The sequence below is a fragment of the Mauremys reevesii genome, linkage group 16 (assembly GCF_016161935.1).
Source record: "Mauremys reevesii isolate NIE-2019 linkage group 16, ASM1616193v1, whole genome shotgun sequence".
Lineage (NCBI taxonomy): Eukaryota > Metazoa > Chordata > Testudines > Geoemydidae > Mauremys > Mauremys reevesii.
This window is the reverse complement of record NC_052638.1, coordinates 32605730-32627508: the sequence shown is the minus strand read 5'-3', so window position 1 is coordinate 32627508 and position 21779 is coordinate 32605730. Positions and strand designations below refer to the sequence as shown.

Here is a 21779-nt window from a genome sequence, read left to right as displayed (position 1 = left end):
CCCCCATATAGAAATAACTCCATAATAATTACCCTGGAAGAGTCTGATTATGTGGCTATCTAGAAAGCTTAGCAAGAGAATGAAGTGGAAGGTAGCTTTCTTGCCATTCCCCCATTCAGAAGAGAAAGAGCAAGTAACTCTGATGAGGAGCCAGGAGGAGACAATGATGTGGTTATCCCGAGGGAATCTTCCTATTACTTGAAAAGTCAGATAGCAGATTCAGAGATACAGGTAGATCTGCTCAAGAAGATCAATGAATATGAGTGGTTCATTGATGTCATATGGTAGGTTTTAGACTTCGAGTCAGTAGTGACAGCAGAGAAGGATGATAAAGAACAGCTGTGCATGTTGTAGGATGAGTGCATTGGAGGCATAGTGCTGGAAAAACAGGATTTCTTGAAGTGCAGTAACTGTGAAAAGGAGGGAGGTGATACGGTAAAGGGGTGAATGAAATAATTATGTCCAGTGAGGCTTTTGACTGCAGATATCAGTGTGGGTGGGTCTGAGAACAGGCCCACAGAACACAGAACTATAATGATGGAGGAAGCTGTGGAGCCACATACGGTATGACTATAGAAGGTACTAATGTCAGTAAAAGGCTCAGTGGACACCTGGTTCTGTAAAAGAACCACGCTCACTGGACCACAAGCAGTATTCCATATATTTGCATGTACTTTTGATAAATCCCGCTCCTGATACTATAAATACCCATCATGCACAATTACAAAAGGTTGATCTCATTTCTCTAACACCAGTCTGTTACCCTTCTTCCGTAACAGCTTTAACATGTTCACCTGGAACATCACTGATGGGTTTAGAGAAATTGTCCTTTCTTTTTCTTTTTTAAACAAACATGGCTTTCCATAATGTGCCTACTAATAAGGTATGATATTGAAGCTGCAGATAGAAGTAACAGAAATATTCTAATTGGCAGAGTAGAGCTAGTTTGGAGAGAAGATAAGTTAGGGACAATAAAGGTATCCAGAGATTCCTAAACATTGGCCTCCAGACACATCTAGAAAGATATAGAAGTATATCAGATATGTTTCACAGATATCATAGAATCATAGGACTGTAAGGGACCTCGAGAGGGGCACTCAGGGCAGGCCAAAGTATTAGCTAGACCATCCCTGACAAGTGTTTGTCTAACCTGCTCTTAGAAATCTCCAATGATGGAGATTCCACAATATCCCTAGGCAATTTATTCCAGTGCTCTACCACTCTGGCAGTTAGGAAGTTTTTCCTAATATCCAACCTAAACTGCCCTTGCTGCAATTTGCTTCTTGTCCTATCCTCAGAGGTTAAAGAGAACAATTTTTCTTCCTCCTCTTTGTAACAACCTTTTATGTACTTGAAAACTGTTATCATGTCCCCGCTCAGTCTTCTCTTCTCCAGACTAAACATTTTTTCAATCTTCCCTTACAGGACATGATTTTTAGACCTTTAATCATTTTTGTTACTCTTCTTTGCACTTGTTCCAATTTGACCACATCTTTCCTGAAACGTGCCACCCAGAACTGGACACAATACTCCAGTTCAGGCCTATTCAGCATGGAGCAGAGCGGAAGAATTACTTCTTGTATCTTGCTTACAACAGTCCCACTAATACAGCCCAGAATGATGATTGCTTTTTTTTGCAACGGTGTTACACTGTTGACTTATATTTAGCTTGTGATCCACTATGACCTCCAGATCTCTTTCCGCAGTGCTCCTTCCTAGGCAGCCATTTCCCATTTTGTGTGTGTGCAACTGATTTTTCCTTCCTAAGTGGAGTACTTTTCATTGTTCTTAATTAATTTCATCCTGTTTACTTCAGACCATTTCTCCAGTTTGTCCAGATCATTTTGAATTTTAATCATATCCTCCAAAGCACTTGCAACCTCTCCCAGCTTGGTATTATCTGTACTCTCTATGCCATTATCTAAATCATTGATGAAGATACTGAACAGAGCCAGACCCAGAACTGATCTCTGCGGATCCCATTCAATATGTCCTTCCAGCTTGACTGTGAACCACTGATAACTACTCTCTGGGAATGGTTTTCCAACCAGTTATGCACTTATCTTAGAGTAGCTCTATCTAGGTTGCATTTCCCTAGTTTGTTTATGAGACAGTCATGTGAAACTATCAAAAGCTTTACTAAAGTCAAGCTATACCACAGCTACCACTTCCCCCCATCCACAAGGCTTGTTAACTTGTCAAAGAAAGCTATCAGGTTGGTTTGACATGATTTATTCTTGACAAATCCATGCTGACTGTTACTTATCACCTTATTATCTTCTAGGTGTCTGCAAATTGATTGCTTAAGTATTTACTCCATTATCTTTGCAGGTATTGAAGTTAAGTTGAGTGGTCTGTAATTCCCTATGTTGTCCTTATTCCCTTTTTTATAGATTGGCACTATATTTGCTCTTTTCCAGTCCTCTGGAATCTCATCCATGTTCTATGCCTTTTTGAAGCTAATGGCTAATGGCTCAGATATCTCCTCAGTCAGCTCTTGATGCTAGGTGCCAAGGCCTCATGTTAAGGAGAAGTGATGTCTTCATCAATTGAGATAAACCCATAAAGAAACTAAAGTGCTAATACATTTCTAGAAGTAGGAAACTTGTTTTTTTCCGTACATGACCTGTTTTGTAGATCTCATTGAGACTATAAAATCAAGCCAAGTCTGAAATCTCTAAGGATTCTACTGTAACTTACTGCTAGTTAAGGTTGCATTAGAAAGTCCAATTTGTATTATATATTTGTATTAATTGACACATAATGTATATTACTATAAGGAAAGACCGTATTTTCAGGCATAAGAATAAGAGAACAGATATAATGTTGAGCTTTCAACCTGAAATCTGATTTCTGAGTTCATGCTTTCTTAGTGTTGCATTGACCCTAGGTTTCTTTACATTAAATAGGGTGGGTGATTTAGAAATCTGTATCAGAAAGGCTAGTTAGGCAAGAAAATTATATGTGGGGAATCAAATATAAGAGAATGTATCATGGAACAACGTAAGATTCCTTAAATATAGTCACAATATAGAAATCAACAATAGAAAGCAGAAAGCCAGTGAAAAAGATTAGTGTGAATTTGGAGACCGATTATAAAGAAGTGACATTGTTCACAAGTCCTTTGGCTTCTGTCTTCAACAAAGGAAAACAGGATAGAGAGTTGCTTAAGACGGATCATATTTCTGGTACAGTAAAGAAGAAAGCCGTGTAACTATGAAAATATCTGTGAAAGGCCACGCTAATTTTACGGGAATGAAAAACTCGAGTCCAGAAAATGAGTATAGGAATTATGTCCCAAATGCTATTAGCAGTTCTTAGATTCCCAGTGATTCAAAATTTAGTCATTAGTAAGAAACAAAAAAATACAATAAAAACAGTCTGTTCAAGAGAAGAATCACAAAATGTATTTTGTATTATGTACATTTTCAGCTATAATTGTATTTGTGAGAACAGTTGTCCTGAAATTATGAAAGGATTTGAACATTATCAACTGTACAAATTGCTAAAGGGTTCAAAAACCAGGGGACTAATATAAAAATTAGGAAATTAAGACTAATCAGGGTATTGAGGCAGAACTATTGTATTTCATTCAAAGTGCAGTAAACATATGGATTAAACCGCCAATAAGACCACTGGGGCAAAGAGTGTGGTTTGTGTTCTGGAAAAAGGGCTGTTGGTTTTTCTCTCCCATTCAAAGCACTGACCGATTTGCCAGAGAGAGCTGTGTAGTTCGATTGGTCATACCTTAATAGATGTACTGTCAAGCCATTTGCTTTATTTTAAAGAAAAATCAAGGCAGTTATTTTCTGTATATAAATACTGTAACATTCAAGCGGGAGCTGCAAGGTTTATATACTCTAAGCAGAAACACTTTAAAAGAAATGTTTAACTTCAAAGTAATAAGAACAGGCTGGATTCTCTGCTACTGCCAAGGAGCATTCAGGTCCTGATTTAGTAAAGCAAAGCAAGTACATAGTTCCATCGACTTCAATGGCCTGCTCACCTGCTTAATGTTAGGTGTTATGTGTGTGCAATTTACTGAATCAGGGGTTTAGCCCAGCTTGCAAGGGTTGTGGTTTTAAGATATCTTGGCAATCCCCGCAAATCTGGGACCATCTTCATCGCAGTCTTATCCCCAGTATAAATTACAACCAGATGGATACAAAGCTCTATTTCACATAAGCTGCCAACCGCCCCCAGGACAGCAACTGGAGATTAAAGAGGGGATATGGTAAAGCTGGTCACAGCTCCTTTTCCCCATCTATGCCTGTTATGCTAGTGACTAGGTAGAGCTTCTTCCTGGGGTTCTCCTGTGCTGGGGTGGGAGGGGGGTGTCTTCCACTGACTGGATAAACTGGCTTTAGCACATCTTTGTTCAGGTGGAGCAGTGCAAAACTGCCATGGTGTAATGGAGACTTGGGCCCAACAGGATTGTACAGAATATGAAAAAGAACTTAACAAAGGAGAGGAGATTCTTAGTTGACTCTCAAACAGCTGTCATTTGTGTACGTGCAGTTTTGCACCCATAATAATTGAGGGTGCAGATATTAGGCATACATCGAATTGAGATTTGTGGGCACAGACAGGCAGTCACCTAATTACTGGTATTTTGCTCCTGCAATGAATTGTGGGTGCAAATGTGGCTGTAGTTATTTGTGGACACAAATTGAACCCCCCCACAAAAACAGGTCAAGTGCAGAAAAATCTGGCCATTTATCTTCAATGATGTGTGTTGAAAGAATTTTCACTTCTTCTTTGGCTTCCCTGGTAATATTTGTATTTTCCTCTGCTGAAGATGCTGTCTCAGCCTTACATCAAAACCTGTAGAATTACTCACACTGTTCATTAATAGCTTGAGAGTTTGTGAACTTGCATCCCTCACTAACTTTAATTGCTAGGGTTTTGACTCTTACTCCCTCAGACCGGAGTAGACTAACAGATTCTCTGCTCCATTGCCCTATTAAACAAAGTATTACTGTCTTTGACTTAGACTATTGCAGATTTCACCCCATTTAGTAAAGAGGCTATCTAGGGCTGACCTAGCTGGGACAGATCGCCTTTCAAAAAGTCCTCCTGAATATGAGATGTTAATTGTGCCAGGAATTAAGGATTAAACAGCTCTGGCTTCAGGTTACTAATGGGAACTGAAATCAGGATTAGGAAGGAAACGGGGCCATGCCCTTGCAATGCTATTACCCCAGTTCCTGAATCTAAAAACCTTAGAAACATCCTTGGTGACCAATAAAAACTAGTCTAGAATCGGTTTAGTGAGGACTGGGGAAAAGGAGTCATAATTGTGCTACCATGCTTCAGACATCTTTCAAACTAAAATGTCACTTTACACTCAGGGGTCAAATGCTGCCCTGATTTATACCCTTTGCAACTTTTATCACAGGGTGTAAGTCATGGTGTTTGCACTGGGCATATTTCACGCCAGAACCAGGTCCCGTGTTTGTGAGGCGAACATAATTCAACACGGGAGTTTAATTCTCCTCGGGCAGAGGGCCAGGAAAAGGGCCACACATGACTTCAGTCTCATGCAAGATCTCAAAATAGGGGTTTTGTCGGACTTAAAGGCTGCATAGCCCTTGTGCTGGCCCATGGTATTTTACTGTTATGTGGGGAGGAAGCCAGGTATGCCTCAGTCAGAGCTCTTCTGTAGCAATCCTACCAAGTGGGATGGGCATCAGCTTCAGGATGATATCCAGTACACCAGCTCTTAGAGGGAGGCTTGATCAATCACGTCAGTCTAGGTATTTGTAATATGTCTATCGCCATTGACTTGCCCCTGTGCATGAGTCCGGAAGGACAAAGAAGAGAAGAACAGGAGAAAAAAAATTCTATAGCTCAAAGTTATTACATGGTAGGAGATACTTGCTAACCAATTATACCCAAGATTTACCGGTAGCTAAATTACATTTGCTTTATAAATAGAACCAGAATCAAATATTATAGCCCAAGAGCAAGACATCCTAGCATTTAATTTAGCAAGAGACAAAGTAAGGTAATGGACCCTAAATGTTAATGGGTGTAAAGATTTAGACTTTAATTGTATTTTTAAGTCATCTTATTTTATGGAGCTTTTTGTACATGGAAATCAACAATGTGCAACAATACTGTCCTTAGTAGTAGAAGGGCTGGCTTGTAGGAAACCTGTAAATATAGGCAGGATCAGTTTACTACTTATAAATCCTCGAAGACATTTTAATTGAAATGAGCAGTGGACTTTACCTGACCTTCCCTGTATTTGAGACCTTCATACCAAATTAAGTTAGAGGGGTGTGTTAACAGGAAGATTTCTGTCTGTAAAACCAGTGAAACGTTATTAGCTTTGTTTTGTTTTTTTAAGTTTTATAGCAGGTAAAAACATCAAATTCTGAAACATGAAAAGATGTCTGATAAAATCATCAGCTAACTTAATATCAGACTTAACTGAAATGGTCTCAGATATAATCCTGCTATAGGGTGGCATCTCAGTTTGTCTCTTTAGGATACTTTTCCATAGTATACATAGAAATATTGCAAATACTTTAGAAATACATAGAAATATTGTAACACTTCCTAGAAACTGATTACTGTGTTCACAAGATGTCTCTTAGAGTTTGTGTTACTGCTTCAAGATACATAAGCTAGGTTACAGTTATAGATGAATCTAACTCATATTACATTCGGAAAAATAAATGTGCACTAAAAGTAATTAAAGCATGTTGCTTCATGAATAATACACCATTTTACTTCTATTTGCTGAGTATAATGAGACAAGCTACTAAATTGACAATGAATGCTCTATTATGTGATTGCCAACTGTTTTATAAGATATTGAACATAGTCATTTATTCTATCATCATGTGCATTATCAAGCTATTGCTTTTTAATAAATTAATTTCCCGTTATGTCTCTAGAGTCTTTGTTTGAAATCTGGCTGAAGGCATAATTGAAATTAATTTTGTGGTATGAGCTTAACTACTAGCTCTTGGTGACTTACAAATAACGTGCCACATTTGGCATCCCTTGCAGGACAAAATTTGGCTCAGTGGCATGAGTTTGAAAATTGTCTCGCCCAGAGGGCAGATGTGACACTAGAGCAGTGTGAACAATGTCAGCCCGTTCTGCACTGGAAACAGAGCAAGTGCATCTTGAGAGCGGGGATTGCTCTCCTAACAAATTCATTTGGCTGTAAATAAAAAGGATGCCCCTTAACAGCTTTCTGCCAGAAATATTTGCCCTGGAATATATGGCTCTCTGGCAGCTCTTGTTTATCACAACCTATCATTGCTTGTCATGCCTTCCCCCACTAACACACTGTAAATTGACCCTTTAATTGTTTAGCAGCCTAAACATGGTGACACCATTCATTGCCTGTAAAGCAGCACTTAATCCCTGGTTGGGTGATAGTGTCATTAGGAAAGTAATGTGATTGTGGTGAGAATCTCCGAGCTTGGCTGTGAGCTGTATTAGAACAGAGGATTATCTCTGAGCCTTCAGTTAAGACTGAAACAACACATGATGTCCATATAACATTGATGTTGCAGAGCTATTTTGCTAGATAGTAAACAACTTCTAATTGCAACTGTTGACAGGACTCACTGTGTTATAACTAACCTTGCTGCAATGTTATTATTTCTGAAAGGAGCCTTTCTCCCTATTTTTAACAATAAGTCTGACAGGTGTCATATTAAAACCAGTACTTAATTCTAATGCAACTATTCCCCCCTTTTTATTTTTGTGCCTCTGTAATGCATGAATTTCTACTGCTCGTAAAGCTTAAAGGAGCAACTTTGCTGAAAGGAAAATATCTCTAGCTTGTCTGCAGGCTAGGTACACTGTAATTTTCTTTTCTCTTTTCTGCCCAAGCCAAGCTGGCTTCAACCCTAGGTGGGAGAAGGAGAAAATCTTCTCTAAGATGAGAGGTAATGCCATCCCATTGAAGGCAAATTTCAGGCTTCTTTTGCGCGTTCGCCACTGTTCTATTCCAGAGTGTTCTGTAGGCTGAGCGGCTTTGTGATGCGTTGCTGACCATTGTCCATGAGAGACTGAGCTCAGCCAGGTCACTTAGAAGTTTATATATATTTTAAGTCAAAATGCTAAAATGCCTGGTGTTACATCTCTGCTAACTCTGCACGCTGCAGGCAATTCCTGGCAGAGTCTGCGTTGTGAAATCCAATAGTCACAAGATGTGGAGCTTTTACTGCGGGTGCCTAAAGGGCTTCAGGAGGCCATTTCTGCCCCCAGTTGGTTGTGTATGGTGCTTGTTTTCAGTCCTTCAGCTATGTTTCATGGTATATTGGATGGAAGCCATTTAGACCTCAGCTTTCCAGAGGAAAAACTGGAATGGTCACACAGAGGAAGATGTGCTACCCTTGTCTACAAACATTCTGTCCAGGCGGTTCTGAGAAACTGCGATACATTTTAGACAGGCGATACTTTTAACTCCTGAGCTGAGTAAAACCAGTCAATGAAACATGGCCTCAATTATGAAGGACAGTGCCTGGCTGGCCATTTCTCCTCAATTCTTTGTGGCAAGCTGGTGCTCTGATATCTTATCAACCCATTCATGGAAAGAGCAAACAGAGTGGTGACTCAAAATAGTAGCCCATGTCACAGAAATGTGCTGCCTTTGTACACTCCACAGGCTGCAATATGGAGAGGAAGGATGGCTTTGTGATTGGACTGGATCTCACGAGCAAAATTTCTGCCTCTGCCACCACCTTCTGGTGTGACTTGGCCAAGTCCCTTAGTGTCTGTGCCGCCTAGATAAAATAGGGATGATAATACTTCTTAACTACCACTTTTTGTCTGTCTTGTCTATAGATTGAAAGTTTTCAGGAAAGGGATTCAAGAGGTCCCCTGCAGTGAAGTAGGTATATAGCTGGCCTATGCAAACCGGACTCTGTAAAGGGGGATTAAGCTAGAGAAGGGCACAGGAAAGGTGGGGAGGGTTGGGGATAAGGGCTGGGTGTGAGAATTGGATACACTGAACAAAGCACCTAGTTTAGGCCATGTTCACAGTCTCCTAAGCATGAGGTAACTGCTTATAAGATGAATAAGACTTACAACACAAAAGCAGTCAAAAAAGGGCTAACTTTGTCTCCAAGGCAATTGCAGAAGTATATAATTTCTATAGCTCTTTTACAAGATTACCAACTAATATTGTCAGACTTTTGGTAAACTGTTGTGTTTACTCCCTTTGAGTGGCTGATTTTCAGGGATTTTAAAAATTATTTTAATAAGCAATTGTCCAGCAAATTGATGAGCCCCTTTTAATTAAGTAGTGAAGTTGTATGGGCAGTGTTCCAGATAAAAGGTCTATAAAACACAGCAGAATTAATAAAATGACTGTTTCCCATTTCACTCTGATTCTCCAAAGGGATCTGTACATCTTGTTTTAGCTAGATTTAGCCTGATCTTTGTTCTGTGTTAAGAGCGTACCAAAGCCACCCAGCCACGCATTGATTAAAATCACATTCCCCACTTAAAAATGGAGACCAGTTGGTAAGAGGATCCTGTGTTTTAATCAAGTTCTTTGCACAGACCAGAAAAAAAAAACTTGTGAGTTGCCTTGTATTATATGCAAACACTGCTCATGTTGACAGCTACCTCTGGATGACTCCATCAGTACACACTTTATCTCCAGCTGTCCAAGTAATTTTCCCAGGATTTCTCCCCTCTTTTTCACTCCCCTCCACACAGATGGATTAGAGCAACAAACGGTTTACATGCTGCACATCATTAGCTATCCTCCCTCACTACCCAGCAGATAACAACTGGGCTCTGTCATCAGGACATTCATAACACCTTGACACTTTTACAACTACTCTGCTCTCTCTGCCAGAGCAATCTTCTCTTTTAAAGCATGGGGCTAATTCATGAAACACCAGTTGGAAAGCACTCTGTAAAAGCAGCAAACCTTATTTTTGATGCTACAACCTGGAAAAAAGAGAAACCCAAGAAAAGCGATCCACTAAATCATGTGGTTAGCACTGTTAAAAACAGGAAGGTACTGTATCTGGGAATACACACTCCCAAAGAGCTGTCTCTATTTTCCTCTTGATGCAACGACCTGCAGTGAATGATTTCAGCAGGCATCTATCCATCTGTCTGTCATATTTTGAATAGACCCATCATCATATAATCCAAGCAACCCAAATCCTTGCCTTAAACACTGCTCTGTATGAGGCTATCTGAAGTAACGCATATGCACCCCAGCTGTGACTGAGTCAGAATATTCTAATACTCTTAGCACAGGGGTTCTCAAACTGGGGGTTGGGACCCCTCAGGGGGTCGTGAGGTTATTACATGGGGGGCAGATCACAAGCTGCCAGCCTCCACCCCAAACCCCACTTTGCCTCCAGCAATTATAATCGTGTTAAATATACAAAAAAGTGGTTTTTTTTAATGGGGGGGCACAGTCAGAGGCTTGCTATGTGAAAGGGGTCACCAGTACAAACATTTGAGAACCACTGTCTTAGCACTTCCGTTCAGGCTCAGTCCTTTGCTCACAGGGACAGGCCTAGGTTTTGCTGGGCCTTATGCAACGAAATACATTGAGGGGGCTCATCCAGCTTTGTTCACGCTGGACTCCCCTACCTGTGACTTTGCTCTCCCATAGTCTGTTAGCAAAGGTCTGCAGGCCAGAAGGCAAAAGGATGGAGACAATGCATTTTTTAGCTGATAAAGTCAGACGAGAGGTGGTGAGTACGTGTGCACGTGGATGGGACGAGGGTTAAAGTCTACAGTTAGGACAGCTGTTTGCACAGTTATTTGGCAACGGGGCCAGGGAAATGCAATAAAAATATCTGAGAATTTGAGAATTGAGGGTCCCAAGCCTAGATGACAAGCTCACTAACCAGTCATAGGAGGCCCACTGCCACTGGGATTCACCTCTGCAGTATGCTGCATACTTCAGCTGTCTCCTTCCATTACTGGGGAACATGCTGGCTTTTGGTACCTTGGAACTTGATCTGGCTTTGTACTCAAGCCAACCGGACACGCAAAATGTGCAAAGGCTATTGAGGTGGCCAAGCCAAGTAAAGTGGAAAAGCCATAAAACAACTTGTCAAGTGGGCCATAGATAGAGACGCCAGAACCAGGTAGAGAATTTAATTCTGCTGCAAGCTGGTTCTAGACTTGGCTAGGACTATAGGATGGTTAGGTATAGGGATGATGTTCTGCTCACAACAATGGGTAGCTACATGCAGCATGAGGCCCATTTGAATGTTCAGTTGGCGTAGATCTAAAGACCACTACTTTTCATTTCTCCTCCTAACCTGTCGTGTAGTGCTTTCAAACAGCTGCCGCATCCCATCCCAGAGGTGGCTGAACTTCAGAAATGGATGAAGTCAATCCTATTCATAAAACACTTTGGGATGGAAACCACTACAAACATGTAGCAACAGTATTTATTAACAAGTGCTACTGTAGCATTCCTAAGCTGTTTTACAATCTCAGCGCTCCTTGACTCCAAAAGATGTGGTCCAATAAGGCATCATGTCCTCAGCTTTCACTGTCGTTTGGGAACCCTCACTGGAAAAAAAAATACATACCAAGCCAGAAACGTACTTAAATTGAAGTACAATACATAGTGACAACAGACCTGGAATGAAAAGTGTCAGGTTTTTTACAATGTTTGATTAGAAACTGCAGAGAGTTGTGCCATGAATCTTGGCAAAGATTTTTTAAATGGACCATAAATAATAAACATACATATGGAGAAATAATGATTGTAGTGTAAATTCAGGATATACGCACACTATGAAATGCTGATAGGCTACCATTGAAATTATGACAATGTAATCCTATAGAATGTTGTCAAGACAAATACAGAGCATGAAATGTACAGGCAATTTTTTCCCAGCCAGATATAATTATCAATGCTAAAGCCACAAGTGATACCAAAGAAGATCGGGCTAGACTTTCTCACTTACAGGATATTGATCATTGGAATGGTAAACTGGTTCATATAAGTGTGCTTGGCTTGAAAGGTCATGAGCTTAATCCCTTGACAAAGAGTTATTCAACCTTGACTTGTCAAATTATTGTAGTGTTGCTGGAAGGATGTTCTCTAATACAATCACTTACCTGGCCTCAGAAGAGATTAAATGTGTCTTCTGTCCCATAAAAAAAAGCTAAGCAAACCAAGACATTGTGGCCACTGCAGAACCACTTGTGTGTTGGTTCCTGGTACTTACACGCTTTGAGGTGCAGGTAGGTTTCAGGTGTACCACAGTAGTAATTCTTTCATTCTACTGGACATGGATGAAATCCTGGCTCCATTGATGGCAATGTGGCCAGGATTTCACCTGATCTCCGATGCACGCTTCCAGCCAGTCAGTTCTTTGGTGTCAGAGGAGGTTGCTTACTCACCTGCCTGCAGATGATCACAGCAACTGCAATCATCTATCAGCGGGTGAGTTATGTTTACATAAGAACATATTTAGCATGCTCAGCCATTTTGCCAATTACTTTTATCAGGGATGGGTAAAAACCTAAGAACTGCCATACTGAGTCAGACCAATGGTCCATCTAGCCCAGTATCCTGCTTCCAATAGTGACTCATGCCATATGCTTCACGGTGCATGACCAAAACAGGGCAAGCATCAAGTGGGCCATCCCATCATCCAATCCCCACTTCTGGCATTCAGAGGTTTAGGGACACACAGAGTATGGGGTTGCATCCCTGACCATCCTGGCTAATAGCCATTGATAGATATAGCCTTCATGAACTTAGCTAATTCTTTTTTTAGTCCAGTTATCGACTTGGCCTCATGACATCCCCTGGCAATGAGTTCCACCAGTTGACTGTGCATTGTGGGAAGAAGTACTTCCTCTTTTTTTTGTCTTACACCTGCTGCCTATTAATTTTTAATCGCTCCTCATAAGGAAGCTGTTCCATACCCCTAATCATTTTTATTGTCCTTCTCTATATTTTTGAGATGGGGTGACACAGTATACCAGGTGTGGGACACCATGGATTTATATAGTGGCATTTATTGTCTTCTTATCAATCCCTTTCCTAATAGTTCCCAGTAGGCTGTTTGAAAACATCTGCTCAGTGTGCAGCGGCAAAAATGCAGCAAACTATCCAAGATGACACGAAGATGTGTTTCTTGAATGGCAACAAATAATTTAGTCCCCATCATTTTGTTTGTATAGTTGGGATTATGTTTTCCAATGTGCATTACTTTACATTTATCAGCACTGACTTTGGGCAACAAACCTCCAGCTTAGAGACTCAAGTTTTGTGAGATCCCTTTGTAACTCATCACAGTCAGTTTTGGATTGAACTATCTTGAATAATTGTATATTGTCTGCACCTTTGCCACCCTTTCCAGATCATTTATGACTATGCAGAGTAGCAGTGATCCCAGGACAGATCCTTGGGAGAACCCTGCTATTTACCTCTCTCCACTGTGAAAACTATTTATTTCTACCCTTTGTTTCCTATCTTTTAATCAGCCATGAGAAGACCTTCCCTCTTATCCCAGAACTGCATAAAGAGCCTGTGATATGGCACCTTGGCAAATGCTTCTGAAGGTCCAAGCACACTATATCCACTGGATCACCCTTGTCCACATACTTGTTGAACCCCTAACAGAGTGGTGAGGCCTGATTTCCCTTTACAAACACTATATTGATTCTTCCCCAACATAGCATATGATTGAAAAGGGACACGTTGATCTCAGAATGAAAGAATAGGAAAAAGGTAGAACCGCATGTGAACAGTTCTTCATTACGGCGGTAGAAAGTGTTCCGGTTTATAGCCTCTTGGTTGCCCCTACATCAGAAAATCATAACAAATAAATTGGTACATATTTATCAATACATCTCAGAAACATTCTTTATCCCCTTTTATATGTGTTTTTATGGCGGTAAATGGAAAGTGCCTATTAACACTACCAGATGTTTGCAAAAAGCATACTGGCTGGTTTCCAAAAGTATAAGTAACACCATCTATTTTTCTTTATTCAGTCCTTTTTTTGTTTTGCTGGCATAATACGAGTTAAGGTCTATAGAGTTTGTATTCGACCTAAGAGCACTTGTCTGCAAATATTACTCCCTAACAGATTGATTCCAGTGTTCATTACAATTAGTTAAGTATACATCAATTTCAGTAAATCATCTGGCAAAAAATATAACCTGGTCAATAAATAAAGCTGAATGCAACTGCACCAAAATTTATACCAGCATACAGTACAATTTGCAAAGCCAATGGCTTAGAATTATCTAGCCCATGAATCATTCATCAACATGGGGATCACGTTTAAAAAATGTTTGCTCCTTTTGAATCCTCTTTGCACCTTCTTTATGTGCTGCTAGCCAGCCTGTTTATAAGTGTGTAGGGTTGGAAGGGACCTTGAGAGGTCATCAAGTCCAGTGCCCTGCACTGATGCTCTGCCACTTGGGGCCAACAGAATGCCCTTTGCTTGAGGAAAAACAAAAAGGAAGTTTATTTTTACACGGGCTTGCTTTGCTCAGAAAACAGAGAGGGAAAAAACTTCAATCTTTGACTAGGAAAAAAAGGTTGACATCCAAATTCTGGCTACACTAACATATTAGTGTCACTAAGCATTTGTTAACCATAGGCATAGGTGTCAGATGAACCTGTTCAGCAGAGTAAATGCATGGCAGTGCCTTCATACTGATGACGGATATAGCTATCTGTGAGATTAAAACAGGCTTTTCTCTCCAATGTGGACCACTACATAGAGGTAAAACAGATATCCTTTGAAGGAAGGCAATCTTTCTGAGTACCAAATTCTCATAAAAGCATACAATATTTCAGCAGTGAAGAACGACAGGGTGTGCATTATTAGTTATTAATGTCTGCCTAAGTGGGAGTGTAAGGCCCAAGGCCTTAGGAAGAATATCAGTGCACTCAGTAATGTTTAATTACACCTCATAACTTACCCCAAAATGTCATCCTATGACACCGTGTTTCTCTGTTGTCTTAGTTCTGTTAGTATTCTATTGGATTGCTCCTTTTTGCCAGGGACTAGAAAGCCAATGCAATTGTTAGGATAGTATGTGATGGAAGCTACTTAGTTTCTATCCCCCTGATAAGTAGCCGTCCATTTTAATCAGGGTTTTGACCCTCTCACGAACTCAATTTTTCCAAAACTAAACCCATCTCCCTGAAAATTTTCAGGCATGATTTAATGCTAGGGTTTAATTTATGTGAAAAATTTGATGCAAACTGGATAAGGCATTTGGGAAATATGAAGCACTAAAAAATGAGGTGATCACACGTCTAGACTATTTTCCTCATGTTTGTTCTGGCCCACATAACTCCAAAATGACTTGCCCTAACACCGAACTTATGGTGGCCTTGATGAAGACTGATGCCGTCAAATAGTTTGTGGGGAAGGGGTAGAATTATTTACTTACTGAAAGCCATTTCCATGTACTTTGTGGATTATGCAGGGGTTATAAATACTGCATGACCTCACTATGGAGTTCCTATATTCTGCATGAGCCCTTTGGGATGGTCATGACATAGGCAGAGAAACAGCCAAGAACCATCAGTTCTTCTGGGACCAGTCTGGGAAACGAAGGAAGGCAATGATATGGGGGCTGGAGAACTGGTCTGGGGATGAACCTGAGCTGGGCAAAATACCACTGGGAGAGTGTGGTTGCTGCCACACCCTTTGAAAAGGTGTACTATCTGCTTCCCCATATAGGGCCAGCTCTGCCGGTTGGTGTAGAAGGCGGGCAATACCCCCCATCTTCAGCTCCCTATGTCTACAGCTGGTGCTAGGCTTGTTCTCAGGGAATGTAATCAGCATCTGTATGTGGGCACAAAAAGGGGGGGCATCTCTAATGCCCTCTCTAGCCCTTGTGCAGCGCTTCAGTGTTTTAGTCTTCTGTATCCTGGACTGGATTACACACAAGCTGAAAATAAAAGCACTCAAAACAAAGTGTATTGTTATTATTATTATTAAAATGGGCATTTATTATGATGGGAGGGTACAAAGCTATTTATTTCTGACCAGTGTGCTATTAGGTTTTAACACCCATCCACCAGCTAATCAAATCTAAGCCACTTCATGAATATAGAGGAGGAAACTCATAGAAGACAGAACAATTATCAATAACACGAATAATAATGGAGTGAACTAAGGTTCTATTTACAATATTTATTTCTGTTTTGTTTATAGAAAAATGATGCTGGAATGCTGATGGCTTAAGACAACTTTTTGGCATGAAGACAGCTACAAAGCACAAAAAACAAAATATGAACTCAGAAAGAAACAGCATTTTCATGGCATCGACAAGAAGCTCTTTATTTTTCCTCAAGTTTTCTTTTCTAAAAAAAAAATGGAACTAAAACATTTGCAGAAACAAGACAAACTTTCTCTTCAGGTGACAATATTCAAGCATGTTCTTTTACTAAATTTAAATTGAAAGAAAAAAAGAAATTTTGAACAGGATGCAGTATCTGGAGAACTGTGAACCTTCAAAGACAACAAAACAAACTCTTTAAAACTGTGAACCAAGAAATGGAAGGAACAACTTTTAAACCCCTGATTACACCCTGTGTGTTAAGGAGACAACATCATCTTTTCCTAAAGCAACAATATTTAGGGAATGGTTTGCAACGTACCCTTTATTATAATCTTTTAAGGAAAACCTGCATATTTAATGATTAGCAGTGGAGTAAATCTGACTTCACCATTTCTGTTCAAATGTCTTCTTGCACCTTCCTTTTCTAGACAGCACAGTTATATTTGCAGCCAGCGGCCAAGGGCAGGGAAGCTTGCTTTCTTTATTACTATTAATTTTGTTTTTTATTTGCCACACCCAATAAAAACTTAGTAGGGAAAAGAATAAACAGCTCTATCATCTCCTGATCAGTGCATAAGGCCTAACAGCAAATAATTACCACAGTATAGAGGAAATCCCATGTTATTTTTGGGCTATCCATGTAGCCATTAATCAAAGCATCAAGAAATATATTCTGCATTGCTCTTCTAAAATAACTCAAAAGATGCCTCCTTGAATTACACTCTGAACGGGCTATAACCAAAAGAAAGAGAACCAAGACTAACTAAACCCCAGAAAGCAATATTGTCCCTTTAACCCACAGTATTCCCCACTTCCCATTAGTACTTAGCATTTTTCACTACGTTGTGACTGATATTATTTCATTTAACACTAGCTAATCTGTATCTGAGGTATATGGAAACCCTCGAGATGATAAGATTGGAAAGGCTCCAGAGTTGGCAGTTTTCTAGTGTGCACATACTCTGTGTGTTTTGATCCTTACAAAAGCTCCCTGTTATTTGGACTGCCTGCCAATTCGTTCTTGGATCAGTCTCTCGCTTAGCTCCCACAAGGCTGCAGCCGTCACTTCATTCTGGGCCTCTTGTGATGGCAAACAGCGACAGCAGTTGTTGAAGTACATTCCTCCCAGGCCCTCCAGCTCTGGAGCGGTGGCACAGTAGACAGTTGTGGCAGCTCCTTGTTGCTAGAATTAAAAAAAAAAATACAAGTTATAGTTCTAATTTTGACTGTGGTCCTATGAAGCCATGTGTCTTATTAAAACACCAGTAAAAAGCATTGCAACTGACAGGTAACTCACAGCATGACAGTGTTAAGGGCATTGGATGGGAGAGTTAAAAGACACTACATTACTATCTGGAACCCAATTTGAATACACCTTGGTGACCTTGTTTCTTTTTTTGCACCTCTTAAAGCAAACTCAAAATACAGGGGTCCAAGGTCTATTCCATCTTTACTCAGACAAAACTTTCTGCAACTTCAGTGAGAATCTTGCCTGAGTAAGAACTTCAGGATCTGGCCAGCTGGGATTATGTGAAACAAACACAAAGATTTAAAAGCAACACACACGTCCTGTAAAACCGTCCTGATTTTCCTTTAGAACAAGAAAAACTACTTACCAAACTACTTAATACCCCCCACTTCCTAGTTTTGATAAGCAATGCAGACTGACGTATTTTATATCTTTAAAATCTCTTGTACAATATTAACCCGGACATTCCAATTAAGGCCTATCATGTAAAGTAATAATGGGATCTGTGCCCAAACTGTCCATATATCTTTGGTCAACAATTTTACTGTGGCAGCTGTCACCACTGCTGTGTGAGAATGTTTATCTACTGCGCACAGAGAGTGTAGTTCTTAATTTGCAGCGATTCAGTGCTTTCCAGTGGTTTTGCCATCCTTCTAAGACCTACTTCTAGCATCTTATAAATCACTAAGAAATATAACAAATAGATTATAGCTGTGGAAGCAGCTTTTTTTTTATTATTCAAAAATCTAAGCTCCAATGAGGAAAATTGATCGCTTTGAATTTTTCTGATGGAAAGCTGAGGGATTAACAGTTGAGGCCGTAACTTTTTAGTGAGTGTGAGAGTGCATGTGGTGGGATATTGCATCATCAGGATTGGCAAAGCTCTGTCAGAAAAGCTGTAAAGAGGGCAAGAAACCACTTTGCTTTGCCAGCTATAATTAGAAATAATAGGCTGGAGCTCATCGCGAAACACCGTGTGCGCAGCTCTAATTTAAAAACAATACAGTTTATCCAGCATCTTGTGATTTTTTATGTACATCATAGACCTTTCTGTGGCAACTAATTAAGAATCAGAATAGAGAGGCTACTGAGTATGATAGAAAAGGTAACTAAAGAGAAAATAGATGTTACTGAAATGATATTTGATAGGGGGCAAGAATGGACTTCGCTCTCTTTTCCTCCAAATTATTTTCTTCTCTCGGTTCCAATGGTTATAACTGTGGCATCTCACAATGCTACTAACAAATCAGCCAGTGATGGAGTGGCAACCAAACCACATATTTAATGTTCTCTCAATAGCAGCTTTGAGTTTAAAAGGCTTGAATTCTCCTCAAGTTGGGTTTCTCCTTTGCTCTCAAATTATGTAGCATGGCAAAGAAAGGCATATTAAATTGTTTTTAGGGTCCATATTCTTCACTCAAAATGGGAATAAGATGAGAATGATGACTTAGAAAGGGTCTGTTGGAACAACACCAATATTGGCTGGTACAATGAGGAAAAATAAGATCGCAATTTCTGGACCAAAAAAACCTTTTCAGGTTAAATTGCTAAATATTAAAATGTTTTTATTAAACCAAATGATTTATTTGAGGAAACAATGCCTATAAATGTGTTTGGTAGACTCTAGTAGCAATAATACCTACCACAATGTAATATGGTTCTCTAGCAATTACAATAAAAGTAATATCATTTATAGATAATTATAGGCTCTCTGTAGCGTTGCACAGCCTAGTATGATCATTCTATCCCATTGCATAGAGTGGTTCAAAACACCCATAGAAAGTTATCGTTTTTGTATTCAATCCCATAGGATTTTTTCATAAGAGTCAAATAAAACGTATGTGCTTAATGCCAAAGACTAATCACTATACTGTGGCTGAAAAGCTGCTTTCTAGCTAGCTCAGGCTAGATTCAATCAGAAACGAGCTCATTCATAAAATGGAAGTTTATTATAGTTTATGATTTTGTAACTCACTTTTAAACAAAATCTTCAGTAGTTAATAGGGGCCATATATCCCATAATGTAACTGGTAGATACCAGTTCAGGGTCTGATCCTGTAAACCTGACACAAGCTAAGCTCCAAGTGAACACAACATGAGTGCTGATGCACGGGCATCTTTATTTAAAGTGAAGATGAAGGACGTGCAGCTGGAAGACTGCAATATTTTACCATTTAATGCTTCCATTGTTTCTTACTATGAACAATGTGCCATTTGCTTTTGGGTCAAGTGCTACTTCACCAACTTCTAAATGTTGTGCTCATTATGTGGGCTGTGCTGGAGAAACGAGCACAGCAGCTTTATCGTCCAGAGAACAATACTTTTTTTTTGTCCTTAAGATAGGAAGTTAAATCATATTTATCCCACAGAAGGAAACAACGTGGTGGGTGAAACTAATAATATTTAGCATTGATATCTTCAGAGCAACGCACTAACACTAAGTAATTAAAGCTCAGAATATCCCTACAGTATTACTGTCCATATTTCAACAGGTGGGGAAACAGAGACATACCCCAGGTCTACATTGCAATTAAACACCCATGGCTGGCTCATGTCAGTTGGCTTGGGCTATGGGGCTGTTTAATTGTGGTGTAGATGTTCGGGCTCAGGCTGGAACCCGGGCTCTGAGTTCTATGGGGAGGCAGGAGCCCAAACATTTGTACCGCAATTAAACAGCCCCATAGCCCGAGTCAGATGACATGGGCCAGCTATGGGCACTTAACGGCAGTGTGGACACACGCACAGAGGCATAGCACAAAGCTACAGAAGGAGACAGTGTCAAAAAAGTGATTTGAACTAATGAGTTCCTGGCTCTTTGTCTTGTGCTCAGGCCACTAGACCATGCAGCCCTACTGAGTGAGAAGGCCTTGAGGGGACAAAGTATCCCTTTAAATCCAACTGGAACCCAAAGTGCTTTAGGAAGGGTTTATAATGCAGAGCCCTCAAAATGCCAACACAGCCACACACATTTAAACAGATTGAGAGGACAGTTTTTTCTCAGCAAACATTGCTTATCCTTCATCAACACAGTCATCTGAGTGACACCTTTGTATGGTAAGCCATTATATGACAGTTTAATAACAAGTTTTAATTTTTTGCTCATCAGCTTTCCGGTTCACATATCATCAGCATAAGACAAAACAGGATGTCAGGGAATCTAATTAGTAAACAATTCCATACTGCTGATACAAGGTGAAACATTCTTAAACTGCTAAAAAGAGCACTTTAATCACCGTTGAATGACTTCCAATGCCAAAGCGGTTTGTGCCATGTCAGTACATAATTTGAAACAGACTAAAGTACCATATAAAAGAATTAATGTTAACAACTCCATTAAAAAAGTCTTAAACAGTTGTCAGTTAAACAGTTAAACTGCTTGTCAGTTGTCACAAACGTCCATGATCTATTGTGATTTAAAAAGAAAACTTATAAACAATGATAGAAGGTCTGGGCAACCTAAACACTTTTTTTTAAAATCAGAAGACTGTCAGTTGTATGTGGTGCTAATCACCAAAGCTGGGGGGGTCAACCATCTTTAACCTGTAACAAAGGCAGTGAGTTAGAATGATGAATACACAGGATAAAGAATTTCTGAGAAGCCCAGTTGAATCTTTAATCATGCCTGAATGCCATTTCCGATCCAGTCAAACATTTGAAAGCTGCCAGGCTAGTCCCATGCCATCAATCTTTATAGTGTATATAACATTACCCGGGAATCTTGTTTTGGCTTAAGTTAAAGAGTGTCTTGGTAATAAGGGTTCATCATTCTCTTTCACAAATCATTTGTCAGATTTGCAGTACAATCTTAAACTACAGCAGGGTGGGATTTATAAAGCAGTTTCTGTTTATTTATACTTGAGCCTCAAAGATCTAAATTATCCATCCTTCCAAAATCCTTTGTTGGGATAAAAATGTTAAGTAGCTACGAGTTCGTAGGCATTTATTTGCTAACTGCTAGCTATCAATTTGCAGCTGATGGCACTGAATACAAATGAAAATCGAGTATCTTAATGGTAAAATAAAAGGAGTTCTTGATAGACAGAATATGGTAAAAAACCTCATTAATATATGTGATGCACCCATTAGTATTCTAACTTACTATTTATGTTCCTGATAAGAAAACATGGTATACAGCTAATGTTTAGTTTTCAGATTTGTCTATTTTCATGTTTATTTCCTAAAATTAGAGTCCTGTTCTGAAGCAGGTTTAAAAATGAAGCATATAAATAAAAGAAACAAAAGTCAT

At 39.7% G+C, this 21779-nt stretch overlaps 2 protein-coding genes across 3 annotated transcripts in view; one reads left to right on the top strand and one right to left on the bottom strand.

Moving 5' to 3' along the window:
* Window positions 1–17486, top strand: part of MAF (MAF bZIP transcription factor) — a 229772-nt gene extending 212286 nt beyond the window's left edge. For both annotated transcript variants that reach the window (XM_039503898.1, XM_039503893.1), the window contains one exon: window positions 16158–17486. The gene's annotated coding sequence lies outside the window, so the exon portion shown is untranslated. The remainder of the gene's footprint in view (window positions 1–16157) is intronic.
* WWOX (WW domain containing oxidoreductase) overlaps window positions 17253–21779 on the bottom strand; it is a 635942-nt gene continuing 631415 nt past the window's right edge. The window contains exon 9 of the mRNA XM_039503875.1: window positions 17253–17467. Coding sequence (XP_039359809.1) covers window positions 17279–17467 — 189 coding nt within the window. The 3' untranslated portion in view covers window positions 17253–17278. The remainder of the gene's footprint in view (window positions 17468–21779) is intronic.